General features: G+C 40.1%; 1 protein-coding gene across 1 annotated transcript in view; it reads right to left on the bottom strand.

Annotated features, from left to right (window-relative positions):
- Positions 1-18,847, bottom strand: part of THSD4 (thrombospondin type 1 domain containing 4) — a 329,112-nt gene that overhangs the window by 302,427 nt on the left and 7,838 nt on the right. Inside the window, exon 2 of the mRNA XM_074917120.1 lies at positions 3,653-3,760. Coding sequence (XP_074773221.1) covers positions 3,653-3,681 — 29 coding nt within the window. The 5' untranslated portion in view covers positions 3,682-3,760. The remainder of the gene's footprint in view (positions 1-3,652; positions 3,761-18,847) is intronic.

The following is an 18,847-nucleotide window of genomic DNA, read 5'->3' on the forward strand; positions in this document are numbered from 1 at the left end:
AACATGCACAAGTCCATGGGGCCTGATGAGATGCATCCACGAGTCCTGAGGGAACTGGCAGACAAAGTGTCTAAACCACTATCCTTCTTATTTGAGAAGTCATGGCAGTCCAATGAAGTTCCCACTGACTGGAAAACAGGAAACATAACCCCCATTTTTAAAAAGGGAAAAAAGGAAGCCCCTGGGAACTACAGGCCAGTCAGTCTCACCTCTGTGCCTGTCAAGATCATGGAATAAATCCTTCTGGAAGCTATGCTAGGGCACAAGGAAAACAAGTAGGTGATTGGTGACAACCAACATGGTTTCACTAAGGGCAGATCACGTCTGACAAATTTGGTGGCCTTCTACAACAGGGTTACAGAATTGGTGAATAAGGGAAGCGCAACTAATGTCATCCACCTGGATTCATGCAAAACATCTGACACTGTCCCACATGACATCCTTGTATCTAAATTAGAGATGTGGATTTGACAGATGGAGCACTCAGTGGATAAGAAATTGGCTGGATGGTCACACTCAAAGAGTCACAGTCAATAGCTCGACGTCCAAGTGGAGAGCAGTGACAAGTGCCCCTCCTCAGGGTTTGGGACCGGCGCTGTTTAACATCTTTGCTGGGGACATGGACAGTGGGGTCGAGGCACCCTCAGCAAGTTCACCAAAAGCTGTGTGGTGCAGTCGACACACTGGAGGGAAGGGATGTGTCATCCAGAGGGACCTGGACAGGCTGGAGAGGTGGGACCGTGCAAACCTCCTGAAGGTCAACAAGGCCAAGTGCAAGGTCCTGCCCATGGGTTGGGGCAATTCCAAGGACAAATACAGGCTGGGTGAGGAGTGGATTGAGAGCAGCCCTGACGAGAAGGACTTGGGAGTGTCAGTGGATGGAAAACTGACTGTGAGCCAGCAATGTGTGCTCACAGCCCAGAAAGCCAACAGTATCCTGGGCTGCATCAAGAGAAGTGTGACCAGCAGGTACAGGGAGGGGATTCTCCTCCTCTACTCCACTCTCCTACAGTACTGGATCCAGCTCTGGGGTCCCCAACATAAAAAAGGAAATAGACCTGTTTGAGCCGGTCCAGAGGAGGCCACAAAGATGATCAGGGGCCTGGAGCACCTCCCCTGTTAGGACAGGCTGAGAGAGTTGGGGGTTCAGCTGGAGAAGAGAAGGCTCCGGGGAGACCTTAGAGCGGCCTCCCAGGGCTGAAAGGGGCTACAGGAAAGGGGGGAGGGACTCTTGATCAGGGGGTGTAGGGATAGGACAAGGGGGACAGTTTTAAACTGAAAGAGGGGAGATTCAGATTAGATCTGAGGAAGAAATTCTTCACTGTGATGGTGTTGAGACTCTAGCACAGGTTGCCCAGAGAAGCTGTGGCTGCCCCCTCCCTGGCAGGGTTCAAGGCCAGGTTGGACGGGGCTTTGGGCAACCTGGGCTAGTGGAAGGTGTCCCTGCCCAGGGCAGGGGGTTGGGACTGGATGGGCTTTAAGGTCCCTTCCAACCAAACCAGTCTGGGATTCTGATTTGTGATAAAGCAAAATACAGAGGAGGTGGCTGAAATCAGAGCCAGTGTAAGGCACTATAAAGAAACCACAGTAAGTCAAAATGTGCAGTTCAGAGCAAGGCCAAATAACACAGTAGTGGATGAAAGCCAAAGGCATGAATGAAGAAAATGATTTGCCAATCTCACTTGAAATCAAATGTAGAAATAGAAACAGAACTCAGACCCCCAGACTGCAAAATGACAGTAGCAAGTCTGTCTTTAGCTGACCTGCATATCCCTTTTTCAAGGGCTCAAGTGATCTCCTAACTATTCCCAATCAAAACATGACAAACTTCTAAGTAGGCAGAGCACAGTCTGAGAGGCCCAGCCTACATCCTCTGCAAATCATATTTCACTTCCTTTTCAGAACCTTCCTACTCTCTCCCTGCTCCCTTATGGCTTCTGCTCCCTATAATCCCTCAGTGCATGTGAAAGAAAGTTCAAACTTTGCATAGGGAAATGAATGCTTTCATCCTCAACAGGACAGGATTTTTCTGATCAGTCTGAAGGACTACAGATTTCCATGTGTAAATTCCTCAGAAATCATGCACAAGGTTGGGAGTTCTGAACTGAGTGAGAACAGTAATCTTCAAAGCAAATTACTTAGCAGATTAAAGTTTTCAGTTCTAAAATGCAAACTTTTAGTCTATGCATGCCGACTCTGTGCCAAGCTTTTCCTGATCATTCTTTAATGAGGCTGCACTGTAATCACCATCTGTATGTAAGTGTGTAAGGACAATGAAGATAGTTTTTAAGTTCATTATCTGCAACCTGATGTCTCAAACAATGGTATCAGCCTACTACTTCAAACACAAATGAAATCTGTCAGGAATACTTAAGCTATCCTGAGGTAAGCCTCCAGCTTCAAATCAGCATGCGGCAATCTTATTTTTCTTAATGTTATTTCCCTCAGTAGCTTGCTTTGGCTAACTTCTCTGGACTAGGCTTTTTTATTTGTCATGCTTGACTAATGTTAGGCCTCCCAAGCTACAAAAATAGGCTTCTCCAATTTCAGTGGGTTTGTTTCAGGTATTCTTACTGTGCGGAAAAGCCAAAAAGAACAAGTGCTCCTCAAAATAAAACAAAACTTTTCAAGTATACATGAACAGGTCAGGTACCAATTGCAGCTGATTGATGATTGTTTAACCAGCTCTCCATGAGTGAAGCTGCAGGGTACCAAAATCACTTTCTTGCATGATTGCTGTCCCTTAGTAGTTATATTTTATGAAGGGCTCTTGTGGCCAACTGTGGATTGTCCAGATAGGAGTGAAAGTATTTTAGCCAAGTGATGGCTCTTGTCTCATATTGCCGACTTCCTCCCAAATGGAAGCCAGTGGAACAGCCTAAATCTGGGAAAGTCTGGGAGGAGCTATGCAGGGAGAAGTTTCAACAGGAAAGATAACACAGACAGTGTCAATAATATCTGACAGATCCATTTTGATGTGGAATCTGCCCTGGTATACTACGAGGGTGCCAGAACTGCAATTCAAAGGCTGACATCTGAAATTCACAAGAAGACAGTATCTCAATATCAGTGACAGAATATGCAGACGTCGTTCCTTGCAGGAGGTCAACTGTTGTTTTTGTAGCATCACAGCTGCCTGTTTTCTCTGAATCTGCTTGCCCAACTACAAAACTGGACAGACCAGCTTAGAAACAGTTGTATGTTTTGTTTGTCAGGAAAGCTGTTTGAAAGGTCTTTCCTGTGTTTGCCCACTGGCAGACTGTTTCAGGAATGCATAATATAAATCCCTGAAGGAATTGAAGCATGGGTACTAAAACATGTAAATCAATAATCTAAGCCCAGTGACTAGTTGTACAGACTCATCAAAAAAAAAAAAAAAAAAAAAAAAAAGGAACTGGTCAATAATATATGCCACCACAGTGGTGCTCTAAGTGTAAACAAACACTGAGAACTTTCTTTTTTTACTGTCACCAATGAATGCTCTATCTGGTATGCATGTACTTGATTATTTGGTCTTTACACAAGATGTTTATTTATTCTCCTATGATACAAACAATTTTAACACCAAAGCAAGAGACAACCAAACTGGTATTTACTACAGTGTGTTAAGAGCATATTAATAAGATTTTAAATGCTTTATTGCATCACTTACCTCAAAGAAACTATTAAACTGTCTACCATGATCCTTTAATGTAAGGTGTCTTGAACTGAAAAATACCTCTTCACTGTGGTACAGCACAATGCTGATCACACACAAATCCTACAGAAAGAAAAGAGAAAAACATTTAACACTGCCTATTCAGTATTTTCCAGGATGTCTATGAAATTGGATATAGACCTGCATTAGTCATCTCTACCTCAATTCTTGAGACTTTACAGAAATTCAAACTGGAAATCCAGTTCATATTACATGAATAGACTGGACACACCCCATTTTTTGCAACGGAATTTCAACAGTGCCAAAGTGCTTTGTTGAAAGGCCATGGGATGCAAAATCTTCATTTGATTTCCAAGGATGCAAACCTGATATTAAACTTATTTGCCTTTTTATCTCTCATTCCTGGTATGTCACTTGTATGACAATAAAGCAAACAGCTTTATTTAAAGTCTTGTGTTAATAGAATTCATAGAACTGAAACTGAGTTACCAATTTCTATTGTACAGTAATATTATTAATACACTCTCCATTTTGTGAGCAATGCAAGGATGATTCTGTTGCGAGTGCTCATACAGCCTGCAGAAGACAGGAGCAGTGTTGTTCCCTCTCTATTATAGATTGGAAACCCAGACACAATGAAGTTAAATGCCTTGCCCACAGTCATGGAGAAAATCTGGGGTTAAACAGCATTCTGAATACAAATTCAACTGATCCTTATTTCCAAGTACTACCATTACATCATGACAACTGCAAATGCATAGAAGCTCTACCAGCCCTTGAGAGGGTTATTACCTAGGTACTCTCTCCTTTGTTTAGAAATACTCTCAAACATTCAGACACCTGAGGAGCTCTTATTCTGGTAAATTTTTAATCATATATCAGACAGCTAAAATGCTGCACTGGAATTTTCAGACAGAAAAAAGTTCCTTGCAGTAAGGAAATACAATATAAATCGAAGGGGGCAGGGGAGGGGGTGAGGTGGGTGGGAGGAGGGAGAATAAGGGGAAATAAATCACTATTAGGACTGAACCTAAATCCATACATTTCAGAACTTGGTCAACCACTGTCTGTATCCTGCCATTTACAAGTGGTTGCATGTTGAAATGCAGTGGAGTGAACAGAAACAAGAGAACATTGCTGTTCATAGATAAAGAGCTCTCAATTTCTGTCAGGCAGCCAGATAATTAAAATCTGCCTGCCTAGAAATGGACAACACAAACTATACTAACGTGCAGTTAAATAAAGCACAGATCACGCTGCTAGAAAATGTGGATTGTTTGCAGGTAACTGGCCAAGATAAATATTCCCTCTTCCCCAAATAAAAATCAAAGAATAACAAATTTGTTTTAGAAAATCACAAAATACTTAACAACTTTTTAAAAAAAAAATCCTCTTTTTATTGTTTGATCATTTAGTTTTTTAAATGGAAGGCATTAAATTTGGAGTACTTGGAAAAGTATCATGACAAAAGTTCTGCACGTAACAGGTTTGAATTAGTCATGAGGAAGAAAGCACTAGGGCTCAGCTAAACTTCATCCTTCCTTTTTGCAGTAGATCTAAGAGGCTTTCTCAGACTTATTCACCAATTTCACTGCTTAATGTTGCACAGTTGTGTATTGGGTTTGTGTGGCAAGGTTTTGGTGGTGAGGGGCTACAGGGGTGGCTTCTGTGAGAAGCTGCCAGAAGCCTCCCCCATGTCCGACAGAGCCAACGCCAGGCGGCTCCAAGTCAGAGCCACGGCTGGCCAAGGCCGAGCCCACCAGTGACGGTGGTAGTGCCTCGGGGAGAACGTGTTTAAGATGGGGAAAAAGCTGCTGCACAACAACAGCCAGGAGAGAGGAGTGAGAACGCGTGAGAGGAACAACTCTGCAGACACCGAGGTCCGAGAAGAAGGAGGGGAGGAGGTGCTGCAGGCGCCGGAGCAGAGATTCCCCCGCAGCCCGTGGTGCTGCCCGTGGGGAGGCAGCTGTGCCCTGCGCCCACGGAGGTGAAGGATGGAGCCGATACCCACCCGCAGCCCGTGGGGGACCCCACGCCGGAGCAGGGGGGTGCCCGAAGGAGCTGTGACCCCATGGGAAGCCCACGCTGGAGCAGGCTCCTGGCAGGACCTGTGGCCCCGTGGATTGAGCCCACGCTGAGGCAGGTTTGGTGGCAGGACTTGTGACCCCGTGGGGGACCCACGCTGGCGCAGTCTGTGCCTGAGGGACTGCACCCTGTGGGAGGGACCCACGCTGGAGCAGCTCGTGAAGAACTGCCTGTGGGAAGGACTCACGTTGGAGAAGTTCATGTCATGTCAAGTCTGCCGTGGCAGGGATCCCATGCTGGCGCAGGGGAAGAGTGTGAGGAGTCCTCCCTCGGAGGAGGAAGGAACAACAGAAACAACTGTAATGAACTGACTGAAACCCCCATTCCCCGTCCCCCTGTACTGCTGAGCAGGAGCAGAAAGAGAAAATCAGGTGTAAATTTGAGCCCGTGAATAAGGAAGGGGTGGGGAGAAGGTGATTTTTAATATTTGGTTCTATTTCTCATTATCCTACTCTGATTTGATTGGTAATAAAGTAATTCTTTCCCAAGTTGAGTCTGGTTTGCCTGTGATGATACTTGGTGAGTGATCTCCCTGTCCTTATCTTGACCCATAAGCCTTTTGTTACATTTTCTTTCCCCTGTCCAGCTGGGGAGGAGAGTGACTGAGCAGCTTTGGTGGGCACCTGGCATCTAGCCAGGGTCCACGCACCACAAATTGTTTTTAAAGGATGGGCAGCACTTCTGAAAACAGATTTTTAGTCTAGATCTCCTGCAACCCTTTACATCATCTAAGCTTTTAGTACAGTTTCAGAAAAAGCTATCTTACTTTAAATGTTAGGCAAGTTCACATATACAGCACTAACACAAAGCATTTAGACAGATCCCCTAGGATACTATTTACTAACAGACATTTTGAATTGTGAAGGAAACAAAGGTCTCATTTCCTGCAACCTGACTCTTAATTACCAGCCATATTGAGGCAATAGTCTTTTATATCATTGATTGAAAATGGAGGATATGTATGTAACATGGATTGTAACCAACACGGTTTCAAGTTCTTAACGTTCTGTTTTTTTCCACTCCACAATAATCTTTTTATCCAACATCCTTGTATGGAGGGACACAATCTCAGCAGAACATTGTTACAGGATACAAACTCATAGAAAAAGAAATGTGCACTCCCCTAATCCACTTTGTAAACTACACCTCATTTGAAAAGCAGAAAAGATACTGTTATAGATCTAGTTTTGCAAAGAAGCAAGGGAGTATCCTCTGGTGTTTCTGGATATTGTTCTTAAAAAGAGTGCTTCAAGTCCATGCATATGTTTTCAATTTTTTCAGTTCATCTGTATCTTCACTGTCAATGGCAGGTTGCATTACAAACTTAACTTTCAACAGCCTTTTTCAAAATACTTCTTACTGCAACACATAGATGCATCTCTTTTGAACTACCATTTGTAGCACATAGTGTAAAAACTGTTAAGTATCTAAGTGACTTAAGAGCTTGTTTTCAAAATTATTTAAGTGCTTAGGTGCTTACAACCTATTGAAAGAAATGTCATTTTTGCAGCAGTGGTTTTGATATGAAAATGGGCAAATGTGCAATTATTTTCCCTCTAGAAGATCCAGGGCAAAATGAATACCTGAAATGTCTAGACAGTTAACACTAGGATTAAATAACATGAATTTTGGCATGGAAACTTTCAAAAGCCTGATGAGGTGTACTATGTGCTAGTCACCACAATAAGTCTTGCAAATGTGAAAGTCAAACTACCTTCCCACAAGGGGCCTTAAAAGCACTATAGACCCATCTAGCAAAAGACTTTCTAGTAACCCTACTTACAGCAGAATAGATGTTAGTAGCTCAGCTGGAACAACCCACACTTCTGTACTTCAAGTTCGCAAGACTTTCTCTACTGCATTAAAATATTTAACATTTCAGCAATCTTGCCCATTTCACCTCCAAGTGGGTTGAAAACAAAATCTGTGAAACTGGGTAGGGAGAAAAACACACACACACACCAGAAAAACCCCAAACGAACAAAAAAAAGCGACCAACACACCCATCTCACAGGATGAAACAGAATTCACAGAATCACAAAATCAACTAGCTTGGAAAGGACCCTGAAGATCATCCAGTCCAACCATTAACCTAGCACTGACAGTTCCCAACTACACCAGATCCCTCAGCGCTATGTCAACTCTACTCTTAAACACCTCCAGGAATGGGGACTCCACCACCTCCCTGGGCAGCCCATTCCAACCTCTTCTCCAGAACCACCATGGCATGACAATCAAAGGGAGAGGTGTTTCACTGCATATAATAAAATGTGCATCAGGTCACAGAAAATGAGACTGGATAAAAAGACCCTGATTAAAGGCTCCTCCACTTTCACACTGCGAGTGATCCTAACACCCTCAAACTGCTGCTGCCAGTCTCAGCAGTTATACTACCAAGTTATGAGCTAATAATCATAACCATCCTTTTTTTATTTATATTAACTGAAATTTACTCTGACACTCATTCTCACCATTACCTTCAGAGTCTCCTTACTCATCTCAGCTTAGCAACCCACTTGAAGTTAGACATTGCAGCCCTTTGTAAGCAGGGCTTAGATGAATGTCTAAGTGAAATCAGAAAACAAAAATTCTAATTTGTAATGGACACTTCAAGAAGGGGCAGAGATGGATAATGGTGGTGACTTAGAAAAAAAAAAATCTATTAGGCTCACAGGCAATCCCAGAAATTTGCTGAAATGGACACAATAAGATTTCTCAAAGAGTTAAGTGATGCAATACACAGAATTAAAGGACAGACACCACGGACACTCTACAGAAAGTTAAGAGGAAGAAAGTTTACTGGGAAGTCAACAGTGAGATCTCCTCCTTAGCTAATTAACTTAAAGAAATGTCTTCCTACAAAGTGGTTTGAAAATTTGCAGAAAGCCAATGAATTAGTTATCCTAACCTCTTAAATATTACGGGACCACTCACATGCAATTTTTCATGTGTACCCTTTGTGTATTGTGAGTGGAAGGTATTACACTTCCATTAATTCGTGTCATTTTAGCATCAACCTGTACTTCTTATAAGGCCTTTTGACTCACATATATCCCTATGCATCTGTGTACTAACTTTAACAGAAATTTAACACATGCACAGTACCAACTGAAACAATCCAAGACCCTCTATTTTTACTCACAACAAGCACGTTAGATACATCACGTACAAACGTATGCTAATTCAACTAAGTTCAGAATTGCTTTGAGCTTTCAGCCTATTGTATCTTGTTAACTTAAATATATAGCAAGCCAACTTAAATTTCCTTCAATATTTATCTTTCTGGTTAGACTACGTATCTTGCCAGCTACTGACAATGGCAACTTAAAGTAGCTGTGAAACTTGACCATCATTCTGAAGTCATGTTTTCACTGATGTACAAAGCTCTCTTTTTGTATTATTTAGGAAAAAATAAATCTAGAAATACTTAAAGAAAAATATATTATACCCTTTAAGATTGCCCTTGCATCTGTTGCCTTGCACATTGGTATAGTGTACATATTAGTTTAGTTGTTCACACCTATTAAATGATGTTCAATGCAAGTCCTTTGGATTGCATCCTAAATTCACTACATTCACAAGACTTTGACAAAGCACCTCACAGTGCAGCAGGTTGATCTAGTTACATAATTCATGCATACATCCAACATCTTGGACTGCAGCTGTTGACAACTGCCACCAGAGTTTTAATCTCTTCAAATACTCATTAACCACATTAAAACATACACTCGTCTCCAGAAGCTGCATAACAGAGAAATCTAGTATTAGATCTGATTAAAAGTTCTGATGCTTACATGAAGCAAACATTTTCATTAAAATAAAAATTGCAAGTTACTCCACCTAACCCTGAAGGTGCCTCCCTGTTTTACTTTAAATGCTTTGAAAACTTTATAAAGTTCTCCTTCTGGGTGTGTCCAGAACTACTGCAGTCCAAGAAAGCTCAGCGCCTGTCTCCAATCTAAGCTTGATCAAGATCCAGAAGTTTTCATTTCTCTGCCTAAAATCTCACAGAAAAAACCCACAGTCCAGTAAGTATACTCTACAAACAACAACATGCACAGAGGCATGATCTAGCCTCTTACATTCACAGGTACCACTGTCTTTTAAACATAGCCTCTAGAATCATCTGCTTTTGCATAACAGGTTGGTGACTCATGCCCCTGTGATAGGCAGCCCTGACTCAAGAGCCTCTGCACAAAGTGGAGAGGCACTCCTTGGTGCCTCGGGGCAGGACCTTATCCACTGCCATACAGACTAATCTAGGTGAAAGTGCCAACGGTTCTATAAAGTTGTGCTTCTACAGAAACACCAAAGACCCTAAATAAAGCAATAATTTTGAGGTTGAGGTCCATCCCGGAGTAGTTTGAAATTTTGGTCCCATTTCTAGAGCTGTTTCTTAATTCAGCAAACACTTCACTTCTTAAAGAACAATTTCAGATCGTTTCTTTGGAATTCAGCGGAAAACATGCACCTAATTATTTGGCATTCAATTCTATAACATTTAAATGTCCTCTGAAAATCTAGGAGACTAACTCAAAGTTGGTGAAATCTAACAGCAACCATACCAAAATACTAATTTACTATATGCAAATTTTGGTTTGTAAAAACACTGTTATGCTGGAGGGTGCCACCATTCAAACAATTTTTCTTCAGTCTTTGTTGAAGTACATATAATTTAACTAAAGATGTAACAAGGGTTGTGACATCTTGTAAGTAAAGGGGAAAAGCAAGAAAGTTTATAGGTTGTGAGCTGCAGTCATGTGACTAGTAGGATTTGTTTCTTTAATTTTTCCTCTAGATTTTGGCCTAATCCTTGGGATTATTTTTAAAACTGTGCTCAGTAACTACAATTTTTAGAAGAATTATTTCTTATGATGATACTGTAGATAGACAACCTCATTTCTAACTGAACAATGTTTTGCCAAGAAATCACTGCCCAAAATGCATCTTTCAGTTCTAGAATCTACGTTGTCTTCTATAGCAGCCAGTTTAGAAAATGTTATTAAGATCCAAATGATGTACCTATCATCAGGTCATTGACCTTTCCCTGACTCTATTGTGTTATTTTCTAAGGACAATCTAAAATCAGGGTTACATTTTCCAGTTTTCTGTGAAGTAGTAAAGGTAAAGCCAGATACTATATTTCACTGAAAAAATCCCTCAACTCTATAAAAGCCTTTGTAGGCAGAGTGAAAGGAAACTAGAAAACACCTCCAATAAACAGAGGACAGACCAACTGGTTGGAGCATGTATTTAGTATTCTATGTTATACAAGTTAATTGGTATTATTGCTTACGGGATGAATACAAAATATGCACTCATGAATCCATTGGTATATAAAAAGAAGTCCAGCACATAACTAACAAAGCTAAGGTAGCTTTTTCTTAACCTTCCTTTCTCTCTCTAGAGGCTACTGTAGAAATCTTGATACCAGCTTGTCACCGTTCACCGATTTGAGGAATTCCAACTCCTGCCATAGCTGTTCTGTATCACTAGTGCAGAACAAACTGGATAGACCTTACATAAGATGAGTATGTAAGGACCTGAGCAACTCTGTTCCCATCTGAAAGTACTTACTCAATTTTCAACTAGTATATTCTACTTGTGTCATGCAAAGTGGCGCAGATCCACGTGGCTTTGTTCACAGATCCACAATAATCATGCAGACTGCTCCACACTTAATCAGCCCAGAGAACTAGAAGGTCTGGCAGTTTCAGCATTTGAAAACTATGAAAGGTGCTACTTATAGCACCTTATAGCTACTTAAGCTCTACATATTAGAAACCATCACCTGTTCTAACAAAACACATTCCACATATTTGAAGAGATTTTGCTCTCCTTTTAAAGAGCTTTGCTACAACCTGAGCATTGCAAACCAAAGATGTAGAAGGGACTGCACATGTAAGAGGGGGAGATTACTTGTTGAAGACCCTCTTCATAAAACAATCTTTCTTAACCTTTCCATAATCCTAATCAACAATAATCTGATTATTGATATTGAAAGATACCAAAAAAGGAATAGTTAACAGCCTAAAAAGTCAAGGGGAAATACCTAACATCTCCAGAAGCACCGATTCCAAATATAGATGAATCCTTCATTGTTACAACAAGCAAGAGAAACAGACTTGTGTGAACTCTGCTATGACTAAACAACTACAGCCTTGCCTACAAAATAATCAGTAAGAGGACGAATTTCTTTTCAACAAGTTACTGTTCTAGATACTTTTCTACCAAGCATAAGTAATTAGAGTGATGGTTTAGATTCGGTTCATATACTGTTTTGAGATCCCCTCCATGTTGTGGAGACTCAGGTAAAACTGTCTGCTGGGATTGGTAGTCCAAATGCCCTGGCTAGAAATATTTAACTGAGATAAGTAGAACATACAAAATGTCAGTCTCCAAATCTATTTATTTAGTAAAAGTCTTAACAATACCAATATTGCAAAGCATGTAACTGCATTTCAGAGCAACTAGGAATACCAGTAATTTTATTAGAGCCTCTTTTAGCCATACTAATTTCTTTACCTGTAAATAAGTCAAAGCAAATGAGCTTTTCTTACTCTCCTTTTATGACTTTCTTAATGAAGAATATGACATATGTCTCTGAAATCAAAGAAAAGCTTCTTTCAACCTACCTTAGCCTTAGTGTGAGTTTCTGCAAAACATAGGCTTGTAAATGCATTTACTTGGAGTTTACATCAAGAGGCAGATGAATGTTCTGAGGACCTATCGTCTTTTGCATGAAAACCAAGAACCCACCAGCCTCACTCAAGGAGTTATAACACATCCTATTTGAAAAGGTCATAGAAAACAAATATTTCAGCAAAGCTAATTGAAGGCATATGTACAAGGAAAGTAACACACAACATATTTGAGCAGTATAATCAGCTATTTTTTAGTAACATAGCTGGGAGACACCCCTCATCAAGTAAAAATCACATCTATTACGTAATTATTGTGCAGTTAGAAGATACCTTCCTTTTGCAAATAGGAAACATCGTTTTTCAGCCGTCTCTTTAATGAGAATGTCTCTCTGCAGAACACATCTTTTATTTCCATTTCTTTAAACCATGAGAATTAACTTTCACACTGTTTAATAAACATTGTAAATACATGCCCAAGCATCAATATTCTCCACATATAAAAAAAGGAACAAAACATAGGAGGCTGTGCTTCACAGAAGAATTTTTTTGGCCTGAATACTAGGCAAGATTCAACAACATACACAGGTGAAGATCAAGTGTTGCTGGTGACAAGGTACCATTCAAATTAAGTATTTCATTTACTGGTAATTAGATGTGTGTATCATTAGCCAACCACAACAAACTCTCTGCATGGCTCCAACACAATTCAAAAACCTGATGCAAAACTGCCCATTCTCTAAATTAGGGCTGATTCACACTAACAATACTATAAAGAGCCAGCAATGCTCTGTGAAGTCACAGAAACATCTCTAACAATATAAAAATCCTTAACTTCACAGCTGTTATTTTCTAAGGAAGAAAATAAATAGTAGATGAATGCTTAAATATACTACTGTCCTCACAAAAAAAAAAAAAAATTGGTGACCCTGTCAAGGTACTACCTGAACATATGCAATCTCAAAGTATTACCTTTCACAAAGTTCCTTCTGTTCTGCTTGTAAGATTTCTGAGGTGCCCAGGGTACCAGTGTTAAAATACAACAGGGAGGAAAGTATACATGGGGACTTGAAATCTTTGCTTCCTTATTCAGAAGCAAAATACTTTCTTTGGAGTAACAGTGGAGGAAACATCTCCCTGAATAAGTAATACCTTCAAATACCAATGCTTTCTGGGAATACTCATACATTGTTTCAGAGCAGACAAGTAATCAGGCTGTATCTGTAAAAGGACACTCCAAACGTCAAACCAAACCACTCTACAAACTTGTTAGCCTACCTCTAATAGAAGCCTTCTTAGTCCTTGTAAGAGATCACTACAGATGATCCATGTTACCAGAGGGAATACAGTCTTGTCAAGACTGACTAAATATTTCTCTTCTGTGTAGCTATTCATATCCACTATTGCCAGAGATGCATAATTTTCTAAAGTAAAACCCTACGTACTGGAACAGACACTAACTGAAACGTGTATCTCTATAAATACAACACAGACATCCATTGAAATTACCATTAAGATCCTTGAGGCTCAATTCCACACTTCGGCTACAGTGACTCCAAGGGCTTCTGCAGCATTATCCTTTACATACAGAACTATAAATGGGATAAAAATTATTCCCAGGGAACTGCAGAGATTTCTCTGCCTGTTACATATTTCTCTGGTTTGGGTTAAGCATTCTAACGAAAGGCTGGCATTGCCTCAAGACTTGAATGGAACCTTGACACAGAAGAACGATTAAAAAAAAAAAAAAAAAACCAAACTGATTTGTTAGTACAGGTAAAAGCAAGGCAATTCAGTGTCAGTTTATTAGCCCATCTACTTACAAAGAAAAAACTTTTATAAATGGATATGCCAGGTCACAGCCACACAAGTACCTCTCTCCCATGCATCCTGATAGCAAAGGAAGAAGGTCTTGGTAGTCCAACGACTATACCGCTGTGACAACGCAGCGCTGAGCTTCCTGTACTCTCTCTTGTGGAGATTGATGCTGGCATGCATCTCAAAATAACATCACATCCTTTTCCACGCAAGTTTCAAGGACAAGTGTTTTAACACACATTTCAATACTGCCGTAACTGGATGAAAAAACAACAGCAACCATCTACTGACGTACATTTTGTACTAACCAATATCCCCAAAAAGTGACCAGGGCTTTCATAACAAATACTAAATATGATTAAAGTCCTTTTCCTTTCAGTCCTCTCCTGCAGTCAGCAAACCCAACTGCTTTGTTTTGGCAAAAAGAAGAGATTTCTTTTTTCCTTCATGCCATTGCCACCTGAACTGAGCATCACTTAAAGTGACAGCACTGCTCAGGTAACACTATTGCTGGAACCCAGTTGCCATGAAAGAATGACTTTAAGCCACTGTGCTGTATTGGGGCACGGAGGGGGCAGAGGTGCATCATCTTCTTAAAAGCTCAAAGATTCAAATAATAGAGTGTCCTCTAACATTTGGGAGAATTTGGGCACTAAACACCTTCTAAATACGTGCAGTATACGAAAGCAAGATAGGGTTTCAACAGATGCAAGGATGTAGAAGCTTCTCAGGAACCCACATGGGGATATGTTGTGGGGACCACTGAAAAATAAGTGACCTATGTCCAAAACAAATAGTGCTGTGATACTATGGCATTCAGGTAAATCCTAAACATGCCTTTGCTGAGTAAAACATAATACCTCAACTGCTCAGGTCTGGTCTGAAGGAAACTTCATGTACCTAATAGCAAGACTTGGGTTCTTTATTTTTCAGAGGCACTACAGAAAACAACTGCTAGATTGTGTCCAGAAACACTGCTCACCATGTAGCTTTGGCATCTTCCATTACAGATTTCAGACTCTACACTCCTGAAACACCTTGAAATTAACTAGTTATAAAATATTGTTTAAACTACTTTGTTATAAAAGAAAAGATGAGATACTAGCTTATTTCTCATTAAAATTCTCTCTGATGTGAGGCTCCCCACATACTAGTATGGCAAAGCAACAATGGAATTTGAATATTTATTTTCTTTTATGTTCCTACATAATGAAGAATAATAGGTCTAATGAAAGGTCTTAAAAGAGCACTATGAAATTAAGTATTTCTTTCATAATTTTGAAACAGAATACCAAGGAATTTAAACCCACCATGAAACAATAAACTATCAATGGATCTCTGACAGCCAACTGCAAGAATGACAATAAGTCATCTTGTAAATCTTTTGCAAATATTAAATTCCGCATGCAAATACATACAGGTATAGCTCAGAGAACACACTGAAGGACTGTTTCATAGAGTTCTGTTTAGCTTTCATGCACAGTAAAAGCAGATGAGTAAATGTAGTAAAAGTAGATGAGGGCTCCAGCACAACATAGACACTGAATATCCTCTTCCTCTGGGCTTCATATATACAGAATTTTACAAGAAGTTCACGGTTACAAAACTGGATAGGCAAACAAGATGCCAATTGTGCTGGTAAGCCTTTACCATTTAAAAGGGTACCTCTGTATGTCTTCTTTATGGGAAGAAGATGTTAATGGGGATAAAAATGAAAATGCTAAGTTACCCAGCTTTAATTAGTAAGTATGACAAACAACAATATCATTGTGTCTTTTTAAGAAAACTCAGTATGATTAGCGAAGAAACATAACTTTGATATGTTCAGAAATCCAGAAACAATTTGTTCTCAGTTCTACCCCTTGAGACTGAAGCCACTGAATTTTCCTGAGGTCCTTTTCAGTTCAGGTTCGGTTCAGACTTCCAGAAACATCCTAACGCTTGTTATCAGTCACATCTCCATGTGGTAAAGACTTCAGGCCCCTGCATTTCAAAACTGAACTACAAGATTCTTTAAGAATGGGGTGTGGGAGCTGTTTATTCTTATCCTGTCAGTTTGAAAGGGATTTTAGACATCCTACAAATCTTGTCTTGCTGCTATGCTTCATATGCTCTGGTGGTCTAGATGACAGTATTTCAGTCCATTTAATGTAAACTGCATAAACTGTTACACTCCTACAGGAGATATCAGTCCTTGACACAAAAACATGAAGATAATCACACATTCAAGGAACCTCAGGCTATCAGTCTGGAGCAGCAAAGTTGAAATGTTTCACTCACTGCAGATTAAAATCTCCCTATTAGGAAATATATTGTTTGGCAGATGCCATCCAGTGGCCTGTGAAGAATGAGTTTATGGTTGACAGATAAAAGATACTAACTTCACAGAATCACCAACCACCCGCATCACCCTTGCTAACAGCGTTATGCAAAAAACTAAACTATTGATTCAGGAAGACTGTATTCCATTTTGGCTTCCAGTCATCCTTTCCAGGTCAGGTTCTATTCTTGAGTTCTTCTCGGCCTATAAGTAAATCTGCTACTGCTTTCAGGAGAGGTTTGCCTGACAGGAGGTCTAAGACTTGACTGTATAATCTGACTTTGAAATAATCAAATTGATTTGCTACTTGCAAAGTCATTCACTGGAGCTGATGCATACGAGTACCCGCTCTCCTATCTGCAAAAGCCAGAAGGGGTGAAGAGAAAAAAACCAGTAAAAAAATACCATACTTCTTTACAACTCCTGCATGGGCTTGCAAAAAAGGCAGGTTAATGGAAATCCCCTTTTCAACCACACAGTGGAAACCAGTACTACAGTTAGTCACAGCACAGTAAAAAAGGTGACTGTATCCTGCCTTCCCACTCTAGCCATACACTCCTTTAATTCTGGATAAACTAGCCTAGTCACAATCCCATCTTGCAACACAGCAGTTTGGGCAAAATTATTACACTTAGTTTTAAGGGACCCTGCATCTCACAGCTCAATGGTGTACCTGGATTAGAAGGATACCAAGAGCAGGAAAGCATGACTACCACAATAGAAGTCTACCCACTGACAGCATATACAGCCACCGGGCTGTATCTAAAATCAATAATTACTTCAGATTAAAGTATTGTTTTCTGCCTATGTATAACAAATGTTATAACACAGAAGCATTTTTGATCTCTGTTGATCAGATGTAGCTTAGAAACAGTACTTAGTAGTAGTAGTTTCAGAGTTGGCAGCCATGCAAGTCACAACAAAATCCACCCTCACCTTTCACTGCTCTTTTCTGACCACAATAAATGCTGAATCTAATTCAGTTTATCAAACTAATCTACAATGCTGAAACGTCTGCCATCATCACACCATGCTTAGGGAACTTTTGTAACCATTCTTGCTCAAGCAAACCTGTTCAAGTGGCTGGGATTTTGCCTAAGTAAAGCAAGAGCAAAGAATTCTGAATAGAGTCCTTATTGCATCAGGTAAAAAGAAATCAAAGGTCATCTCTTGGTAGTAGAGCCTGAACTTATTTGTGGTTGAGGGCAGGTTATTACAGTGCACTGACCTTCACCTGACATCACTTAATGCTTCAGGCAAAATATCCACGCATCTACAAACTGAAAAATGGGGACTTAATATGTGAATGACAGACTTCTTGAATTTGCAAGACACAAGACCAGCCAATTACAAAGTGCTGGCAAAGAAAACTTGAGTAGCTCCTCCAACACCGTAGACTTCAGCTGCTGCTTTAAATAGTCCCTATGCCACAGGCAGAGAGTGAAACATTTAAAGATCACCACTGATAATCGTGACCAACTTTTGTATGTTTGGGTTTGGCTTTTTTAAACTGGAGTCTACTGCTGTTGTGCATACTGCTTTAAGTCAGAAAAGCAGGGGTTTCTACAGTGACTCGCAATCTTCTACTCGAGTACTCACTGTTAGGTGAAGACTTGCTGAAAGGAATGCAACTCGAATGTTATCACTTTGGGCCCTGCTTGACACTGTGTTTCCTGGTTAAGCACAAAATCTGTATGGTCTGAGTAAACAGGAATTTTGAAAAGCCCACAGTTTTGAAGAGCCCTTTTAACATAACTTTAGGAAAACAGCAAAACAAGAAGCAGTAACAAACAAGCCCTACCTTTCTGAATCAGCAATTGCCAGCAAGATACATTTGGAAACAGTTTCACCTCCTCTTCAATTTCAAAGCAGTAGAAACAATCACAATTTAATCACAAGCAGCATGGTTCAAAAGATCTCAGATCGGTTTCTGTCCAATTCTAACAGTACGAAAACAGAAAAGACATTTTAGTCCTTTCATGCTCTCATAATTCCCAACTGCATAGGGATTTTTTTTCTTTTTTAAAATAAATATTAATTATTATTAAATTTTAAACATGCTCACACACCATCACCCTTCATTTAGCCCTGGTGTGATGAATTTGGCCAGCAACAAACACAGGCAGAAGGGACAGCTTTATGACAACTTTGTCAGTGCCCAAGCAATAAATCAGAACCTGATCCTGCAAAATTGTAAACATTCCTATGAGAAGCAACAAAAGTACTCCAAACTCCTTAATGCCATCATGAGAAAATCACTGACTGTGACCAAGGAAAAAGAAAGGAAGGAGAACAGTCTTTTTGATGTGCAATATGTATTAACAA

This window comes from Athene noctua, chromosome 13, assembly GCF_965140245.1.
Source record: "Athene noctua chromosome 13, bAthNoc1.hap1.1, whole genome shotgun sequence".
In the NCBI taxonomy this organism is placed as follows: domain Eukaryota; kingdom Metazoa; phylum Chordata; class Aves; order Strigiformes; family Strigidae; genus Athene; species Athene noctua.